This window comes from Lampetra planeri, chromosome 24, assembly GCF_965212315.1.
Source record: "Lampetra planeri chromosome 24, kcLamPlan1.2.h2, whole genome shotgun sequence".
Classification (NCBI taxonomy): domain Eukaryota; kingdom Metazoa; phylum Chordata; class Hyperoartia; order Petromyzontiformes; family Petromyzontidae; genus Lampetra; species Lampetra planeri.
Window position 1 is genome coordinate 11092158 of NC_136130.1, and position 18909 is coordinate 11111066.

The 18909-nt window shown below is 47.3% G+C and overlaps 1 protein-coding gene across 2 annotated transcripts in view; it reads right to left on the minus strand.

Annotated features, from left to right (window-relative positions):
• TMEM59 (transmembrane protein 59) overlaps nt 1–18909 on the minus strand; it is a 65335-nt gene continuing 46426 nt past the window's right edge. For both annotated transcript variants that reach the window (XM_078605686.1, XM_078605684.1), the window contains exons 6-8: nt 14802–14955; nt 11969–12089; nt 1–2875 (exon numbers count right to left, since the gene is read on the minus strand). In XM_078605686.1, coding sequence (XP_078461812.1) covers nt 2717–2875; nt 11969–12089; nt 14802–14955 — 434 coding nt within the window. In that variant the 3' untranslated portion in view covers nt 1–2716. The remainder of the gene's footprint in view (nt 2876–11968; nt 12090–14801; nt 14956–18909) is intronic.

Sequence of the window (18909 nt, forward strand, 5' to 3'; positions counted from 1 at the left end):
TTTCAGTAAAGAGTTTAATCCATTAACCACTTGCAATCTAGCTACACAATTGATCTTGTATTGAATTAACAGTACCTTATTTTCCCCACACACATCGCAAGCTCGTTACTCTGATGCAGTCGCACTCCTACAATCAAGCGGAGTTTAGAAACAATGTTACGTTTCTAATTACATTTTGTGGAATGGATTACTTTACTTTATAACAACCCGCACTAACAATCCCGCTGCCAAATTAAGCAAAACCTTAAGAATAATGCATTACAACCCAAAGCCTGCGAGAGAGAACCAGTCAGATTATAGAGGTGTGACTGCACATGGACATTTAAACAAATGCAAATACCGTAGGAAAAGACGAGAGACCTAATAGAACATTAAAACCTTGTCTCTTTCTGCTGTTGTTTATATCCATCTGATGCCAGAACAAACATTCGCAAAAACGGCTGCTTACACATTTTAAGCAATTCAAATGTCCCACGTCTTTAGAAACTCAGGAAAAAATAACAGATTCTCGAAAACAAAGACACCTTAAGAGCCACCCACATGGAACAGGGCTAATAAAGCCCACCCCACTGGTGAACGCTGTGGGAATAAATGTCGCCGGTACACATATATCAACAGCACTGCCATGGGTTTAGCGAGAGGTTTCTATACTCTATGAATCGGCTGACGAGGAGAGAGAGAAAATAAATATTCAGAAGAATGTAACGCATTATTTGGCCATTAATCCAGGGCTGTGTTTATCAGAAAATGAGGAATGCTCTGGATTCATAGTGGTAATGGTGCAGGCCTGCAATTCCCTGCTCATACCAATGCTGGTGGACGAAGCTCCACTGGAGAAAGCCCTCGAGCCTTTTTAGAGGGTTTTTGGCCTACTCTTCCACACTTTACACTGTATATTGTAAAACAAATTCTATGGCTTTAAAATTAATAACTTTTTTCTTGCTCCATGAAAAATTAGGTTTCATAAATAATACAATTTAACGAAGATGCTTGTTTAATTTAATTTCCTATGTCCAAAGAAGGATATGGTCTGTTCCATGAATTACACAGCAACCCATTAACACCACCACCATAGGATTGAATCCTCCGAAATAAGTGCCCTCCATGTGTTCGATCCGAAGAGGATTTTTTTTTTTACAATTCACCTAATATTGATTTGCTAGTCACCGATTTTTAGCCAACTTCAAACAGAATTTATAAGTAGACCATTACATTCAATATATCAATGTTAATTCGGCTCTACAAGTATTGCATTGTACAACACAGGTGCATTAATCCAGGGGTTCTTCTTTATCGTGAGGTTGCATTACATGCTTCACAGATATTTATATCGCTGTTGTTACAGTGTCCAACTGAACCGCTGCTTGCGGCGATGCAAAAACAATTCACCGTTTGAATGTCACTTCTGAAGCTTCCGTGACTGCAGCAAGACACATTATTATAGAGGTCACCACTACCAAAGTCTTTGACGTCAACCTAGCACATCAAGTCATTTTCCAATGTTTAAATTTCACCACTTTGCCAGGTTTTCATCGGTCCCATCTTCTTTAAATACTAACCCATTTGAGATGCTCAAAACTGAAAACAAGGTTGTTTATCATATGGTGGAGTGCAGAAATGGGTCACAACGGGAACACTTCTACCAGAAATTTCACGAATGTCAGAAAGTGACAATATCGTACCGCGGCCAATTAAGGAAAACATTTTACATAGCATGTCCGTATGCACACTTGAATGCGCCATCTTGAAGTTAACGTCTTGAATTTACTGTCCAATTATCCCAAAGTTAAATTCAGCAAAGGATTTGTGCTGTGAGATTGGGGGGGTTTGTTTACATCAGTACAAAAAGATATGGCGCAAAAGATAACAAAGCAATGCTCGCTGTTGACAAAGAGGGAAAATCAAATTTAGTTTTAAGCATCAGGAAGTAAATAAACCGGGCGGGTTTTTCTCTCTCCCACACCAGTGACATTTTCAAGGAAAGAAAAACCTGCACTCCCCTTAAGCCAACAAGGTTCAGTCCAGGACAGAGCCCCCAAGATTCAGAGCCAACACATTTCCCAGCAGGACGACAAATAAAAACAACACACCAGAGGCCATTACTCAAATTAGCGAGTTCTCAATCCATTAAATGTATTAGGTTGTGATAAAATGCAGTCAAGCATTTGTTTACTTTCTTCCCTCTTAACATACTTTCGTTTTCCTCAAACTATATCAGTCCACCTACACCTACCCAAAAAATGGAGCGACAAAATACGCTAACTTAAAGAGAAAAAGAAACACGTTGGGAAGGGAATAAGTCATTTCACCTGCATCAATTTCTGTGAAAACATTGAGAAGAGAATAATTTTGATTCGATGACCTAAGATTGCGGGGGTCCAACTCCAGTCGTGGCAAAAAGGCCTTCGTTACGTGCAGTGCAGCTGTAACTCATAGACGACCCCCAAGAGAAACACAGATCCCATTTGAATGTTAATGGTTTAGAAGCAAACGGATCCCTTGAGGCTCCGACTCAATAACATGCACTCAGATTAAATGGAGTCACTTATTTTTGCGGTGTCACTTTACTTTTTTTACCTTAACAGCTAAAAAAAAAAATATCGAAAAAAGTTGCCCTTTCTCATTCCCGCAATCTATCCCAAAGAGTCCCCCCCCCACCACCTCTGTCAGGACAGGAATCGGACCCCCAGAATGTTTTTCCCCCCTGGCGACTCTGTCACAGCGTGGCGTGCAACATGGCAACTTTGGCCGGCAGAGGCCCTCCCTCGTCCCCGTCGTCCTCCATGGCCACGCTCACCAACGGCACTGTGGAGTCAAGCGGCATCTTGAGGTACAGCTCCTTCAGGTACTGCAGGTCCCCGTTGATGCTCAGCTTCTGCACAATAACAACAGCAGCAGCAAAGTCGGCGGCGTCAGAAACAAAACGGTACGCAGCCGGACATCATCAACCACGGTCGCTGGACAAAGGCCTCCCTCCCCAAGCTGTGGCCGTCTCTCCATACTCCCGCGATGGAAGATTCCACCCGGCACTTACTGCACGAGCCGATTTCATAGCTCCATCTCGGTGGATGTCCTCAGAGACGCGTCACGTTCCGTTGGTTTGCCGCTCGGTTATTAATCTCACCGTCGGCAATCCCCTTCTTGCTACGTGTCCCTGCCTGAGGCCACTCATTTTAATTTCATGCGGAGACTTGCAATTGTCAAATATTGCTTGCTCTTCAACATAACCGACTTTGCTGGAGGGTGCATATCTCTAACGGAGCCGGGCAGTGGTGGCTATGAACGTGTCCTGTAGTTCAGCACTGTGAGGCGTAAACGTTGTGAAACTCCCTTCCCATGTAAATGAGGTGCCATACCCCGACTCGCTAGAAGAAGGCAGTACAGCAAGTGGACTAATCACCATGTGTTTCCATCTGTACGCGGATCCAGTGTTACCTCCTCACTACAAGGCGTTGGTTTTCTCCGGTTTCCCCCCCACTAGTATAAACATTCGTTAATTGGCTGAAAAAAATCTTTAAATAAAAACCAAATGCAAAACCCTCTTTAAAAAGTCGTACAACTCATTGTGGCTATCCTGGATAAACAAGTAAATTTATTTTTATAATTAGTGTAAATTATTAATGAGACATAATACCCACATGATCCAACTTAAACATTAGTTATGACCCCACTCGTTTTCCCCAACAGATTTAATATCATTAACATGCGTATGTTCTCTAATCCACGTGTTATTTTTTCGCTCTCTGAACGTACTTCCAAGCAAGCGTCTCTCCCCCGCTTCTTTGTGCCCTTCTCAGTTTTGGTCACGTGCATTGTCCTATAACGACTGTGTTCCCGAGCCATTTGTCACAGCAGGTAGTGCAGCTCTGATAAAAAAAAAATGCTCTTCTTTAGCCGAGTTGGTAGGTTACATAGCGAGGCATGGGGGGAGTGGCATTCATAAAAAATGTATAACGGATGAGGAATGGGACTGATGGAAAATAATAACACCCATAGCAGTAACATTTTTGCACCAAGCCTAATATTGTGAGTGGTGGAGAGTCATGGGACAAAACATTTAAAGGGGTCCTGTATGACCCATTTTTAGACCTAAATTCGACAAAATGTATGGGAGTATACGCATGTGTGAGTGTATGCGTACTCACAGAAGTGTAAACTCACGTACATTTGTGGGTATTATGTGTACGTATAAGTACGTAACCATGCGCCAGCATGTACATTTAGAGATATACAAAGATAACGATCATTCCTCATTTTCTGCAGAGGCTGTTGGTGTACGTGCTGTCAGCAAGCACTTATTAAAGCTGGCACAGCACAAAATATAGTGGTGGGACCCACATCTCACGTGGCTGCCTTAATCTCCCCAATGCTGACAGTGGAGGTATTTTTAGGCCAAGTGAACCTAGGAGAGGTTCACGCCAGGTTCAGAAAAAAAAATCATTATTGTACTATACTGCCTCCGCTTCCTGCCAACACACACAAACACTTTAAATCAATCAATGAATAACCTAGGTGAAATCATTGAAGCAAGGTGAAAGCCCATCAAGACAGCAAGCCCTTTTTATGATAGATGTGGGGAATACAAGAGAAGATACAGAATTTAGTGCTAAATCAAACACAATGTAAATACAAAACATGGGCATGATGGCACACTGTCAAAAATATTGAGAGTGGCAGCCAAGGAACGGAATCCATCCGAGAGGACGTCCACCGAGGAGAGGGAGTGATGACATCAGCTCGTGCGCAGTGTTAGACAGATTATTGTATTCTATAACCGTGGGATATGCGGGCTATTGGGGAGGCCTTAATCTAGCAGTGGACTGATCATGGCTGATGATGATCATCGCCGCGGTTGTCACATCTCGTCCCTTCAACTCATGCCGAGCACGGTCTCTCGCTCTCCGCAGCTACTCTGCACACGGAGTCCTCCCAGTGGCGTGGCTCCCACCCCCACAGCTGGCATCGGTCTCCAGCTCCACCTCCGGGTGGGTTCCTGGCAACCCCCCCCCCCACCCAAGGATGTTTGTGGCAAATGGCCACCAATGAAGCTCACGTCACCTGCGGGTGAGACACTCATCCATACGTGAAGTGGCTCCCTGCACGGGGAGCACGTCATGTCACTGTAGTAGAGTTAACTACTCGATGTTCACAAACTGGGAGAGCAAATCGTTAACAAGGTTTTCCCGCTCAAACTAACGGTCAGGGTCTCACAAGCTGTGAGAGCTGACCGTAAACAAGGTTTTCCCGCGCGACCAAACGGTCAGGGTCAGATAGGGTGAATTGGGATCGAAAAGCAGATTGGGAACGACCAATCACAGGGTTCCACAAGGTGGCCGGGGATTGGACAACCCGGCCACGAACAAGTATAAAGCCAGAGCGCTCAGAGCTCTCGGGGAGTTCGACTACACGAAGACCCAAGACGGCGGAAGAAGCCTAGGACCCTGGACCAAGCCCTCCAGCCCTTATAAGGGCTAGGGTTCAGAGTAACCAGTGGTCGGGGAGATATCTCCCTAGGTCCAGTCAGAGGACATTGAAAGAGCAGGGTATTAAGTAGCCTGTAGGGTGCAGAGGCTTGTACGTTCTGAGTGTATAGGGTGAGGGGACCGTATACCCCTCAGTGCATAGGGACTGTGTTCATAAGACGAATAAAAGTGTGTGCTACAAAAGACGTCGAAGAGTCCGTCTGTACAACACTACATCACCATAACGGCCCACCGCACACGTCTCAAGCGAAACCTGGGCCGGTGTTAGCAGCTCCATCTCCATCAGCGCCGCATGGAAGCCAAGGGCAATCGGTAGCTTCCTGGCAAACGCTCCTTCTTATTGCAAGAGCGTCGACACGATCGCACGCAGGGCTTCGCGTCTTCCCGGGGACTCGCCCGCTCTCTTTTGGCACAAGCGAGAACTCTGCTCCCAAGGTGAATCTGCTTGGTGTTGTGGCAGCCATCTGTAACATGGAAATTCAAGGACCCATCTGTGCTTTATTTGCAGCTCTATTTGCAGCTCTCTGTAGCCCGAGCGACAGAGCACAGCAGCTGCTAATGGGGAGAGGCCCAGCTGAGGTTGCTATGCAAACACATCAGAAGGCATGAGATTGAGCAGGCAGTACATTCTTTGGGGGGGACACAAACGCGCTGGCTGGCTGGCTGCTAAAGTTTTTAGAACTTGTGTTTGGAAAGATGTCCATCGGCAGACCTGAGAGCTGCGACCAATTTTTAACGAAATTTTTTTTTTTCAAGGATCCACATGAAATGTTGCATTTAACTTTTGTCGCGTAAATTTGCCGAGTCGGGTTTCAGGATGCAAGCGGTTTATCGATGGGCTTGACAACGGTGTGAGCTCTAATGATGACGTTTTGCCATACATCGTTGGATCCTTTATCGGGCTATCTTCAGTAATTTAGTTTGATTAACCCGTGACACAATAACGATGCTGCCATTCAAGCAGCAGAAAAGGTGCACACGCTTTTTCAGTTTGCGGTGGAAATAAATAAATATATAACAACGCAGACACTGCCTCAAAACCGACACACATTCATCACGCCACTAACGATGCCACGCTCAGCAGAAAGCAGATAAACAAAGTGCGTCGTCAATTTTCCCGGGACAGCCTTGTCGATAGTCAGCCGGGACTTCAATTGATGCGGCGAATAACTCCCTCTTGTCACCTCTTTTGCAGAGAAAAAAAAAGAAAAAAAGCCTGTCGCTCCTCAATCCCACGAACAGATGACTGAGATGCCTGAGAACCCACGCGATGTTTTGTCCGCGGTTGTATTGTGCGTAAGCTTCTCCAGAACAGCGTGCGTTTTAGTGTTGCCCACCTGCCAGCTAACAGCATATGGCAGCCAGAGCTTCGGAAGTTGGTTTCCTAGTGATTTGAGCTTTTTTTTTTTACAATTTTCAGCTATGTTCAGCTATGTCAGCGTCATCAATTATAATTATCTATCCGCTGGTGGGCGAACGCCTCCCCACATTAGCGTCATCGTCCCTCGCAGGCTGTGGGAAGCCACAATCAATCTCGGTCATGCACATGAATCGCTCTCATCGCTCCATCTCCATGGCGGTCATCCTGGTCGAGTGCATTCTCTCCTGTGCCGAGTTTACAGTGACGCCTACATACACTCTGCACCCTCGTGTTGGTGTCAACATCAGCCATAAGGGGAATAATGTGAGGGGGGGGGCGGGGGTTAAGATGTAGGAATCCAGAAAAGTAATATTCTCTTTAGAAAAACAGACTTAGAGGTAAGAAGAATTGTAAGATGCTAGTTAGGCTTTGAACCAATTACATCTAACAATGAGAATGAATATCCATAGAAGGAAGAAGCAATGTAGCTATAACAACGGTGCTGGCTTTGACAGCGTTGCCGCTATCCTGTGCCAGCGACATCAGCACTGGCCTTGCCAGCGGAGCTTCGTCACCGTCATAAACGCTACGCGGCAGCATCCCTGTCGGTAACAAGGGGAGGAGCGTTGGACAAGCCAAAAACCCAGCAAGGTGGCACAGCAGGAAGCACAGGTGGCGCATGTGCCAACTGTCCCGTAATGTTAACCAGAACACCTCGCTCTGTCCCGTGACCATCTGCTAGCGAGATTTCACCATTCACGCGTGGGCCTCCTCAAAATGCATCAGGCCTGGCCCAAGTGCTGCGGAGATGCTGCAATTAACGAGTGGCGAATTATCTCTGCCGTTGCGGATGTGCATGCAGTCCCACTGAAACGAAGCAATTTGATGGAATGCATCGTGACAAACACTGGACGGTGTGCTTATGCAGAGTTCTGGGTTGTCATTGAAGGTCTCGCTCAGATTCAGAAGAGCGACGGCATGATCAGCCGTCTAAAGCTATGCGGACGCTGCACGGCTTGTCACGCCACACAGGGCTCTGATTTCTCAGCCATGGTCAAGCGATTTCCACGCTTTCAAAACGTGCGAACTTGGATAAGACCTGCCACGGCTTGAGACATTCAGGTCACCCTGCATCCACTTTCCCAGACAGGATTTAGCTACACAGATACAAGAACAAAAATCTCAACCAAGTCATATTTGTTGGCTCCTAAGGTAAGAGCCGCAATTGCGAGATTGAGAACAGGAGCGAGGCCAGTGTGCCAAGGGCTGGCTGCCTCTAAGGCAAGTCATTGACTGAGGCCACACCTGGCAAGGTCCAGGATGAGACCTGAGAGTCCTGAAGCCAACGTTGAGGCCAAGGATCGGTCTCAAGGACACAAGACTGTTGTCAAGGCCCCACGGCCCTCACACCTTGCCTGAATGCCACGACAGGCTCCATGCAATCCCCCCCCCACCCCCCCAATGATACCACTGATCTCACGTTTCATTTGAAAAATTGTATACAATTCTAAGCATGGTATCTGCCTTCCGGGGGCTCGCAATCTTGAGACTCGCCAAGCTCTACATGGCAAGGTGCAGGAACGCGATGTCAAGACTGGTGTCTGCGGAGGGAGGAGCTGTGCATAACGATGCCACTGTGCAGAAGGTGGCAGCCCTCCAGCCACAACAGTAATTGCCCTAACGATGATTGAATTATTAAGCGGTCGAAATACAGCACGTGCCAGTACTGTGCCGAGTGCAACAACTGTGCAACCACAAAAAAACGCATCTGTTATTGCGAGGCATTATGGGTAACACAATAATAATATCTGTGCCTCTCCACGTAAAAATAAGTTTAAGTCTGTTTTATAGGTTGTTAAATATGAGAACAGTAAGGTACAGATTGTAAGGTCTGCTGCGCCCCGTTAAAGAAATGTATAAAATGGCCAAGCCTCTAGAGCAGGGGTCGGCAACCAAAATAACAAGAAGAGCCATTTCTTTCCAATTCGGTACAAAATTCAGTATTTCAAGAGCCGCAATGCATCTGAGTACATACTGTACATACGTACATATTGTCAAGAAGCAGCCCGTAAAGAGCCGCATGCGGCTCCGGAGCAGTAGGTTGCCGACCCCTGCTCTAGAGCAAGCTGCAGCAAGCACAGTGGCACAGACGATTGCCAAATATTCCAGCTTTTTTGTACCAAACACAAATAACGCTCTACATTAGTCATTAACAGTGCCGTAAAATATACATTTATAAGACTAATGCGGCAAGCGAATATTGATTGAGTGGTACATTGGTGTATTAAACAATGGCTGAATGGTATTATACAATGATCTCATGTCTACGTTGACCGCTCGCTTCACGCCCATTAGGCTAATGCATTAATCATTTACACCTTCATGGGTCGACCCCATTTCCTTGGCACGAGAGAGTGCCAATCGCGGAGGCAGGGGATGGACGGCTCCTTCTCTACGCATCGCGACGCATACATCTCCCTCCCGCCTCCCCCCCCCTCTGGATGGGTCCAATGAATCAGGTTCGGGTCAATGGGGCATCATCTGCATACCTCAGCAAGTTTTTTGTCCAGATGCAAATAACCCATGGGGCAGTTCGCCATCTCCCCACAATCCACCTTCGTTCACCGGATGAACGAGAGTGGAGGGAACGCACGTGATGGTTGTGTAAAAGCACAGAACATCTAAATTAACCGCACCTCGCCATTAACATTGCATCACAGGGTGATATTTTACAAGTCTGTTTGGATCGTTTGTTTAAGGCTTAATGTTTTACCCGATTTTAACCATATTTTAATTTTACATGGCGCTGTTATGTGTGTGCAGTCACCGTGGTGGTATGCTTTACCAGTCTCTGTCATTTAATGTTTTCTCGATATTATTTTATGGAAATAATTATTTACGAGCAGCATCTAGAGATGCTCTAAGTGTTAAGATGCTATATAAATCTAATTTATTATTATAGCATAAAAGGCTAATGCTTTGGGCAGTGGCGAGTATATGTCAAAACATTTAAACAAAACTTACATGATACAATACATAATGCCTTTTTCCCCACATCTCTCTCTGCGTAAAACAATGAAAAGTATTTTTTAATCTACAAAACATTTAGAGTGGGCTTTCTAGTGTAGCAAGTTGAGAGTACCAATCTGGTCAGGAATGATAGCGCACAAAAGCCACCTCATGAAATGAATCTTGTCACTAACTTTGACTTATTCCAGCTCTGAGAATTAAGATATTTATTTTGTTTCGTTCGACCGACATTCCATGAACGTATTGATGTCGGCTTTCACGGCTCGGTGCACGAGCATGCCTCCACCGTGCGAGGTGAAACGTCACAGAGGAGAAATGAGCAGCAGTGCTCTCCACAGCCATCCCCAAAGAGCAGCTTCTTAAGAGCGTTTCTCGTGCAATAAATGTCCCTTGCACGGCATATGATAGATGCGCCCTTCTTGTGGGCAAAGATATCTATTGAAGTTACTTTAGAAGTCGTTCTCTGCTATCACGTTGTGGGTCCATCTCTAACAATGGGTGGTATGCATAGCTCACGGCTATAGTTCCAACTGGAAGTCCATTCATTTCATAGCAAGACACCCGACTGGATCGCACAAACGGAATGTAAATGAGAGGCAATTAAACGAAAATATCTGCTTGGGTCCAGGCTTCTCAATCTCTGCACGTCTATGGAAAACTTGACAGAAACGGAAATCGTAGCACGGCCTGGGCCCCCCTTATGTGGGCTCAGCCAGAAATATGTCCTTGGTGTGTGTGGTGTGCACGGGGAGATTTATTTAACAAAAAAATTATGCTTGTTCACCCACGAAAGGTTCACCAAGTATTAAAGCTCTTTTTTTCAGGAGGGTCCTGCCAAGTTGTCAGTGGAGGACAGGGGGATGCTGCTATGTGTGATTAAACTTGAGTAATTTGCAGGTTGTTTTAAGTTATGGGAGGAAACTGGAGAACCTGGAGGAAACCCCTGCAGAACAAGGGGAGAACAGAGAATCTCCACACAGAGGAGCGCCCGGGTCTGGAATGAAACTCAGGATCCTTTTTGCTGTGAGGCGCGAGTGTTGCCACTGTGCCACCAAATTGCTACCCCAGAGATGAAGGTAGCCCGGTTCTATGTTGCCTCTCGTACAGCACGACTTAGCAGGCTTTGTATTTAACATTTTTCTCTTTTGTAATGCGTCTTTGGCTGCGAGCAGTGATATGAAATTATCATTGACTAACCTTCTTTCCCAAGGCCTGTGCATGACAATAACGGTGAATATCTGTCTGCTCCTGTCAGCCTGAACGACTGCTGGGTTGCTTGCTCATTCCTTTTGGGTTAGAAACGCACTTTCAGGGCATATTTTAAATTCGGAGACGTAACCGAACAAAAACTGCAGAATGTACTAAAGGGAGAAAAGCAACGCTCGCTGTTCACAATGCACGTTACGTAATGGCACAATGTGCCCACGGCTTTAGCAGAAGTTAGGTTTCGAAGCAGATTTTGCAAATACAGATCAAGCTAATGAGAGTTATGATATGGCCGTTCGATGTTGATCTTGTTCAGTCCAAATGAAACGTGTACATGGAAAAACACCCTCTCATCGGTTTAAAACAACTTAACATATTAAATGCACCTCCATGTTTGTGGATTTTGCAGCATACCCAGAATCAGCCTGCATGAATGACACAACTTAAAAACACTTATTATTCTCATTACAAAGCAGAACTAATATATGCGACCTACACAGAGACCCATCGACACACGTAGGACTCGTAGAGTCACAGAGGATTTATATAAATGACAAAAGGAGCATAGACTGGCATGGAGACCGTCAGAATTAAATAGAACCCATCAAATTAGACAGAGACCCAAAGACTAATTTAATGTAATATATGCCCTACCGTTTACATTCATACGAGCAAGGCAAGCCGGCGGGAACCGAAAAACGTCCGGCACGTGGAGCGAAACGTCATTACGCGGGTCCAAAACCCTCTCCACCACCACCACCCCCACTCGGCACGAGCGAGCATCATCCGGCACCGCAGCGGGGTCCGAGCGACACACGGAGCGGTGAGCGCGAGACAGGGCGGGGCGCGCAGGTGCGGCCCTGCCGCTGCTGTGGAGGGAGCGTGGCACCTGGGGAAGGCGGATATACTGGTCGGGCGCAGTGGCGGTCGTCGCGCAGCACAGCCAGAGCAGCACGACGATGGAGAGGATGAGGGTGAAGGCCAGGATCCAGCGGGGCAGCCCGGAGCGTCTGCGGAGCGCGCGTCACACGTATAGGCATGTATGGCATAGACAAAGATCACCGTCCCACCTTATAGCCTGTGAAAGCCGGCACACGGCACACGAGGGGGTGGGTGGCCAGCACCACGCCCGGCCGCCTTTGTCTCCCCGGTGGTCATTTGAGGCTGAGTCGACCTAGGGGAGGCCCACGAGCGGTTCAAATAATCGTCACTGGTGTTGGCCGTGAGCGGGAATAAAACTCGGTTCACCGGGTTCGTAGCGCAGCGCGTCAACCGCTACACGACCGCTCCCCGCACATGTACAGACACATATAGACACACACGCACACACATGCACGGCCACTAAGGCATACACGGAGATATAAGGACACACGCCATGCGCATTCATGTGCAAAACACAACAAGCATTTTATATGCAAATTCTGTAAATAAATACACATAAATGAAGCAAACTTAAACTTATGCTAAATAAATGCAGGCTAAAGTACATACAGCACTTGCAATCATGCATAAACACCGCACATGCTACAAAAACAAACACTTATATCTATGCACTTCACAATGTGAGGGAAGTCATTTAGACCAGACCTCACAATACTACCACCACAGTCATATTCGAAACAAATACTTTAACAGCAATTACATTCGAATGGTGTTTCATACTTAAAACTACAAGACATGCAAATATAACATAATACATTTTGCTTTTATACAATGATGGGCAGCTGACGAATTGGTAGGTGAAGTTCAGCGCCGATTCGGAGGTCAAGGGAAGGTCACGGCAGCAGCGAGCACACAACGATCGCTTTTTCACTTTCTCCCTCTTGCTGTGCCCAAGAGATGCGAGCATCAACAATGCCGCAGCACTTAGCGGTGGGCTAAGCTGCATAATGTCTACTAATTTGCCGCACTGCCAGTGGCCCAGGGAAGGCCGCATTGTTCCTCACTTCCCTGCTTTCAAGGAGCAGACACTGGGGACCCATTATCAGGCTGCGGGAAAATTCCTTTGGGTCAAATTGGGCAATCCTATAGCAGAATTTCAATTGTGTGTTCACAATCAAAGGGGGCTTTGGAGGCAAAGCTTCTCCTAACGACGCCCTGTGATATCGCTCTCCTTTGAGGTTACATTAGCAACATGGCCCTAGTTGTTGTGTAGCATTCAGTTTCTGTGTGTGCGCGTGTGTACGTGTGTACGTGTGTGTACGTGTGTGTGTACGTGTGTGTGTACGTGCGTGGGCTGGGCGAAGTGGCGTAGCGGTTCGCTCGCTGCGCTCTGAACCCGGCGCAACCGAGTTCGATTCCCGCTCACGGCCAATACCAGTAACGATTGTCTGAAACAGTCGTGGGCCTCCCCTAGGTAGACTCAGCCTCAAATAAGTACCTAGTGCAGTGTGTAAACATCCTCACTAGGGAGACAAAGGCGGCCGGGTGTGGTGTTACCCCCTTGTGTGCTGCTACCAGCCTTTATAGGTGCTCCCTAACAGCAGTTGCTTTAACAGTTTGTTCAGGCACATGGGGGATCTGTCTTTTTTCTGGGCTGGGTGCTGGCCCCCGTGCGAGCGTACGTACGCATACATCCGACTGTGAACATTCTAGCGCATGCCTGCCTTAGCATGTGCCCCGTAAGGATACTCTGCGATTTTATACACCCCTGCATTCCAAGCAGCACGTGTATCTTTATGCTGACGTACCATGATTACACGTGTGCCCACTTCCTGATGACCATAGCTACATACACATATACCTGCACGCACACCTGTACACATGCCAGTCCATTCCCATGTATGTATATGTATGTTGAACCTCTTTTGCACCGTATGTATCCAACCGTGCTAATCGGAAGTACGGGAGAAACACAAAAAGCAGTCGCGAAGAAAAATGAGTTTTCAATCTAGATTTAAAATTGCATAGCCTCCAGTGGTTTCCTACTAAAATTGAACTTGTACGTGCACGGCACTGTGCGTACGTACGTGCACTTACAAGCCTACGCACCCCCCGCCCCCCCCCCCCCCCCTGAGCACATGCCTACCTGTGTATATTATGAGCCTGTGTGTGCCTGTGTGTATTAGCCTGCGTGTGTGCCTGTTGAAGTTCAATTTTACTTTGTGTGACCAGGTGAGAACTCTAGAGGCCAGGACACAAGAGTCGAGCCACCAAACCTACAAATTGCAAAACAAATTCAATGAAGTACGGCGGTGAAGTAAAGTGATCAGGACACAAACAACACAAAAAACAAACACTGAATCACATGAAGAATACAAAATACGCATTAACATCTGTCCATGTTTCTGCATCCACGTCTGGATGTTTCTCTGGCCGAAGACAAGATCACCCGCACTGCGCTCAATCTAAATCAGATCTCTGAAGCGAACCAGGATTCTAAGCCTGGATAGTGCCTGGATGGGCAATCACCATGCATACAACGTCATTAACAAATGGCAGTGCAGCAAAACCCATTGTTGTGCTGTACTATGCTCCATTGTACATGCTTCCCACATTCACCCCCTACTGGCTTTATAGCTCGCCGGATTCCTCCAGTAGGAAACTTCTGATTCTGAAATACAGACTACTGGTCAGCACAGTGAAGCATTGTAAAAAAGACGCCCGTAACACGCACGGTAGGGACAGGCCCAAGCCCGGTCACCGATTTGCCGACGCGCGTCTCGTCAACAGGGCCGTGTGCGCGTGCGTGGCGGGGTTCTGCGCTGTGCCTGTGGCCACACCTGGACATGCACGAGAGGAAGTCGTGCTTGGCGTGCTCCTCGTACAGCAGCTGGAAGCTCGACTCGCCCGAGTTGCTCCTCTCCTCGCGCTTCGCCTCGTGCTCGGCGGCAAACTGACGCACGTCCTCCTCGGAGGAAGCGACCCGCTGCAGGCCTGGCAACACCGCGCCGCGCCACGCCGTCAGCCACGCGCATCACCACCTTACACGTACAGCGACGCAGATCCCCCCCACCCCCCCCATCACCCCACCCCCCCACCCATCCTGCACAGCCCGCTGGGACGAGCACCGTCAGCGAGCGCCTATGAAGCAGAGGTCGGAAACGGGTTTTGATTCCTTACCCGTACCCGTATCCGGCCGGACCAGGGTCGCAAACGTGTACGGGTAGCCGGGTATCGGGTAGGGTACGGGTATCGGGTACCCGATCGCGACCTCTGGGATGAAGCCATGTTGCAGGCGCGGGTGGGTTGATTCTAGGAACTTGAATTGTGAGAAGAGACAAGACGTTGGGAAATGAGTGACAAACGGTTACTCACCAGTGACTCACGGCCTACCCGTACCCGGCCGCACCAGGGTCACAAACGGGTACGGGTATCTGGGTATCGGGTAGGGTACGGGTATCGGGTACCCGATTGCGACCTCTGCTATGAATCTCGGCGAGGGTGCACGGAGTAGGATACTGGGACAGAACCACGTCCGGCCGCCTTTGTCTCTCCAGTATTTGAAGTTTACGAACCGCACCATGTGCTGTACTCGTTTAGGGCAGAGTCGAAATAGGGGAGGCCCAGGGGTGGTTCAGATATCACTCGCCACTGATGCGAGCCCCAGCTGGAAATGGAACTCAGGTCGCCGGGTTCGTTGCACATTGAGCTAAACGCTGCTTCACGTGCGCTCGCACACATGCATTCACACGTACGTACATATTTAGATGTTCCTGTGTGCCTGGCTACTCGGGTACATAGCTTCGTACAGAAATGTGTACGTGATTAATACATGCATGGTAAATATTAACATCATTTAACAATTCAACATCAGTGTGTGCACATGCACTCTCTCACCATGTTTTTGCCAGGGGTGTTTCAGAGCCCTTTACATGACGCCTTATGCATGTATGTTGAACTTCTTTCGCACCGTACGTAGCCAACCACGCTAATCGGAGGTGCGGGGGAAGGACCGCAAACTAAACACAAAAGATTTAGAGGACTCCCCCAGTGGCAGTTGTCCCTGTGGGCACAAGGCGACCGAGTGCCTGGCCTGCAAACTGCCAGTCTGCCGGTGGGGGACGATGATTGCTGCCGAGTGAAATCCCACGCAAGCACACTCGTCTTAGTGGACGTACGCCCCGGCACGCACAGTTGCGTGGCCCTGTGGTTGAACCCAGAAGGCTTAAGACAGACACACACAAACACACAAATTCCCCACTCGCTCACGCGTTCACATAGCAGCTGTCAGTCACCGAAAAATTGGAAGTGATTTCTCCACGGTGTCTGTCGCAGGTCAGGTCAGAACCGTCTGAACTATAGCCCGCGGAAAAAATACGGCCCGCCAACTCACTTAATCTGGCTCACGGCACCCAAAGCTTTGATATTAAATTAACGAATTTAATTATTTTTCATCGTTCTGTAAAAAAATAAGTTGGCCTTCTTTAGCAGTATGTGAGCTCTGCAGTGATGCGAGACGGTGGAGAGGTGCTGGCCTGAGCAGTGATGACAGCAGTACTGCTGTACACGTGATTCACCATGCGGCTCTACATCTCTCCGATCACTTCTGATTACATCTTTCTACTTTCTCACTCTCATACAACATCTCTAGTCTTTCTTTTACGTCTCTAATTTGAATACATCTATCTCCTTTCTCTGATAATTCTCTTTTGCTTATAATTCGTATATCACTTTGAATCATATCCTTTTCCTATCGTTATTTCTCACATCGCTTGTGATTACATCTCTTTCTTCTGAATATAGCTTCCCTCACCATCCTTCCCCCATAACCTCCGATTGGCCCCCGGCATAGACAGACCCAGCTGAAATTAAACCCTGGCCCAGACAAGAAGTGTTACAATTACAAAACCAGTAGACAGATTGATTGGTTCAAATAAAAAAGGGAAGAAGAAAAAAAATCCCCAGACAAATATATTTTCTAGAAATTCATAAAAACCAAATCGGTAATTTTTGTTGTAATGCAGTGTAAAAAAAAAAATATGAAACGCTACTCTTGGAAGTTGTCAGGGGGCTTTGAAAAAAAATGGTGGCATTAAAAAAGCAAAGAAATAAAAAAACGCACATGACCTCTTTTTCTGGCGGCGTGCGTCGACAGCGGCCCTGGGGAGGATCTGCTCGCAGTGCCCGGCGCGATGAGATGACGAGCTATGGGCCACGTGGCCGCAGCGAACACTACCTCAACGTCAATCATCTGGAAAAGCCAATATTTCCAAATGGCTGCAGCGGGCATCACTCAAGGGGCTTCTCCACTGAAATACGCCTCCCCACATGCCTGAGCGCATTAACACAACCACCCCACCACCACCCCACCCCCGCTGTCCCTACACAGAAGCCGCCCGGCTGCCACCTCCACCGACAACAATTTTTCCTACCACCACCACCACAACCACATTTGTGTTCAGTTTGGGCGTGCCCCCCACCACCCGTTTGGTTGCATCAGCTGAAACGCGACAAACTGTATAAACATCATTCACGTTAGAAATAATGCATGCGTGTCCGTGAATGGCCTCTGATAAAATTGCCTGGAATGCACTCAGTTCTCATCCAAGTAGGGTTGAGCTTGACAAGGTGCTTGGATGATCGACCCCACGCACAAGCAGACGGCCATAGGGCTGTGGGGCTCCGTGGGTGGACCACAGAGGAAAGTGCAGCAACATCCATCGTTGTATTGCACTATGCTCCCACTTCCACGCTCCCCACTTTAAGCAACTTGCACTGGCTATGCTGGCGAGGTATGGTCAAATAACCCCCCCATGAATTAAATGGTGTTGGGAGGCCCTCATTCAACAATGGACTGGTATAAGGAATGTAAATACAAATGGTTAATTTTCAGGGTTTGTGATATAGCAATTATTGGCTATGAAATGGAGGTTTTGTAACCAATACAATGATCCATATTTGTTTAAAGGATAGGCCGACATTCTTATCGTTACCCCTCCACCACCCGATTTCGGAGTGCCACTATCCGAAAAAAACCAAAGCAATTTGAGCGAAAATCGCTGCCGTAAGTTCTAGTTAAATTCAGCCCTGAGAATGTGAGCTGGAGCTTGATCAGTCAGAATTTGGTCAACACATCGGCCACGTATAAATAATATCTGTGTAAACATGACAATCTTGTCAGGTGGTGAAGGGCTCAATGTAAAATGAATTTTGGCATACAAAATACTCAGTGGCAATACCCCAAAAACATTATGGATCAATACAGCATTCTCCCTACTGATATTAACCAAGAAAATATCAATAAAGCCAGAGCCAGTTTGCAATGCTTTCTTGGCATCATCATCATTATCAATACTCCCATGATCAATAAAGGCAGCAACAACAGCAGCTACGTCACCCAGGAAATTGCGCAAACTCAGTTGTACTTTAGGCCACGTGGAATGCCAAAAGCTCATGGGGGCTCACAGAACCCACCGAGGGTGTCATGGGTTAACCAAGTGCGATGGCTGGCACACAAGCTACCTACCAGACAGTTAATGATTCACCTAACTCCAAAACCTCCCCACAAATTCTAAGAATTCGCACAATTCCGAGTGGTGATATCACTAAAAAAAATCCAAGATGTTCTTTTGTCTAGTTATTACCACCTTGTTTTTTATGTTGGTCTCATTTTTAGTGTTATTTCACTCCATTAGCCCAAACGTCACATTAGCGCGTCGTTTGTGTAAGATTTACAAAAATGCTACATAAATTGATTCTTACACTCACATCTTCAATGCCTGCATCACGAGCGCAACCATTCATAATAACCGATGAACCCAATGCACGGTTGAGTGCGTACACGACCCTGCGCTGAGGCTTAGATATCCCGGCGTTCATCGGTAATCGCGATGAGCCTCAGTTGCGTCAATGCCGATCCCAATGTCATTGGTACAAAGCTGGCAGCAG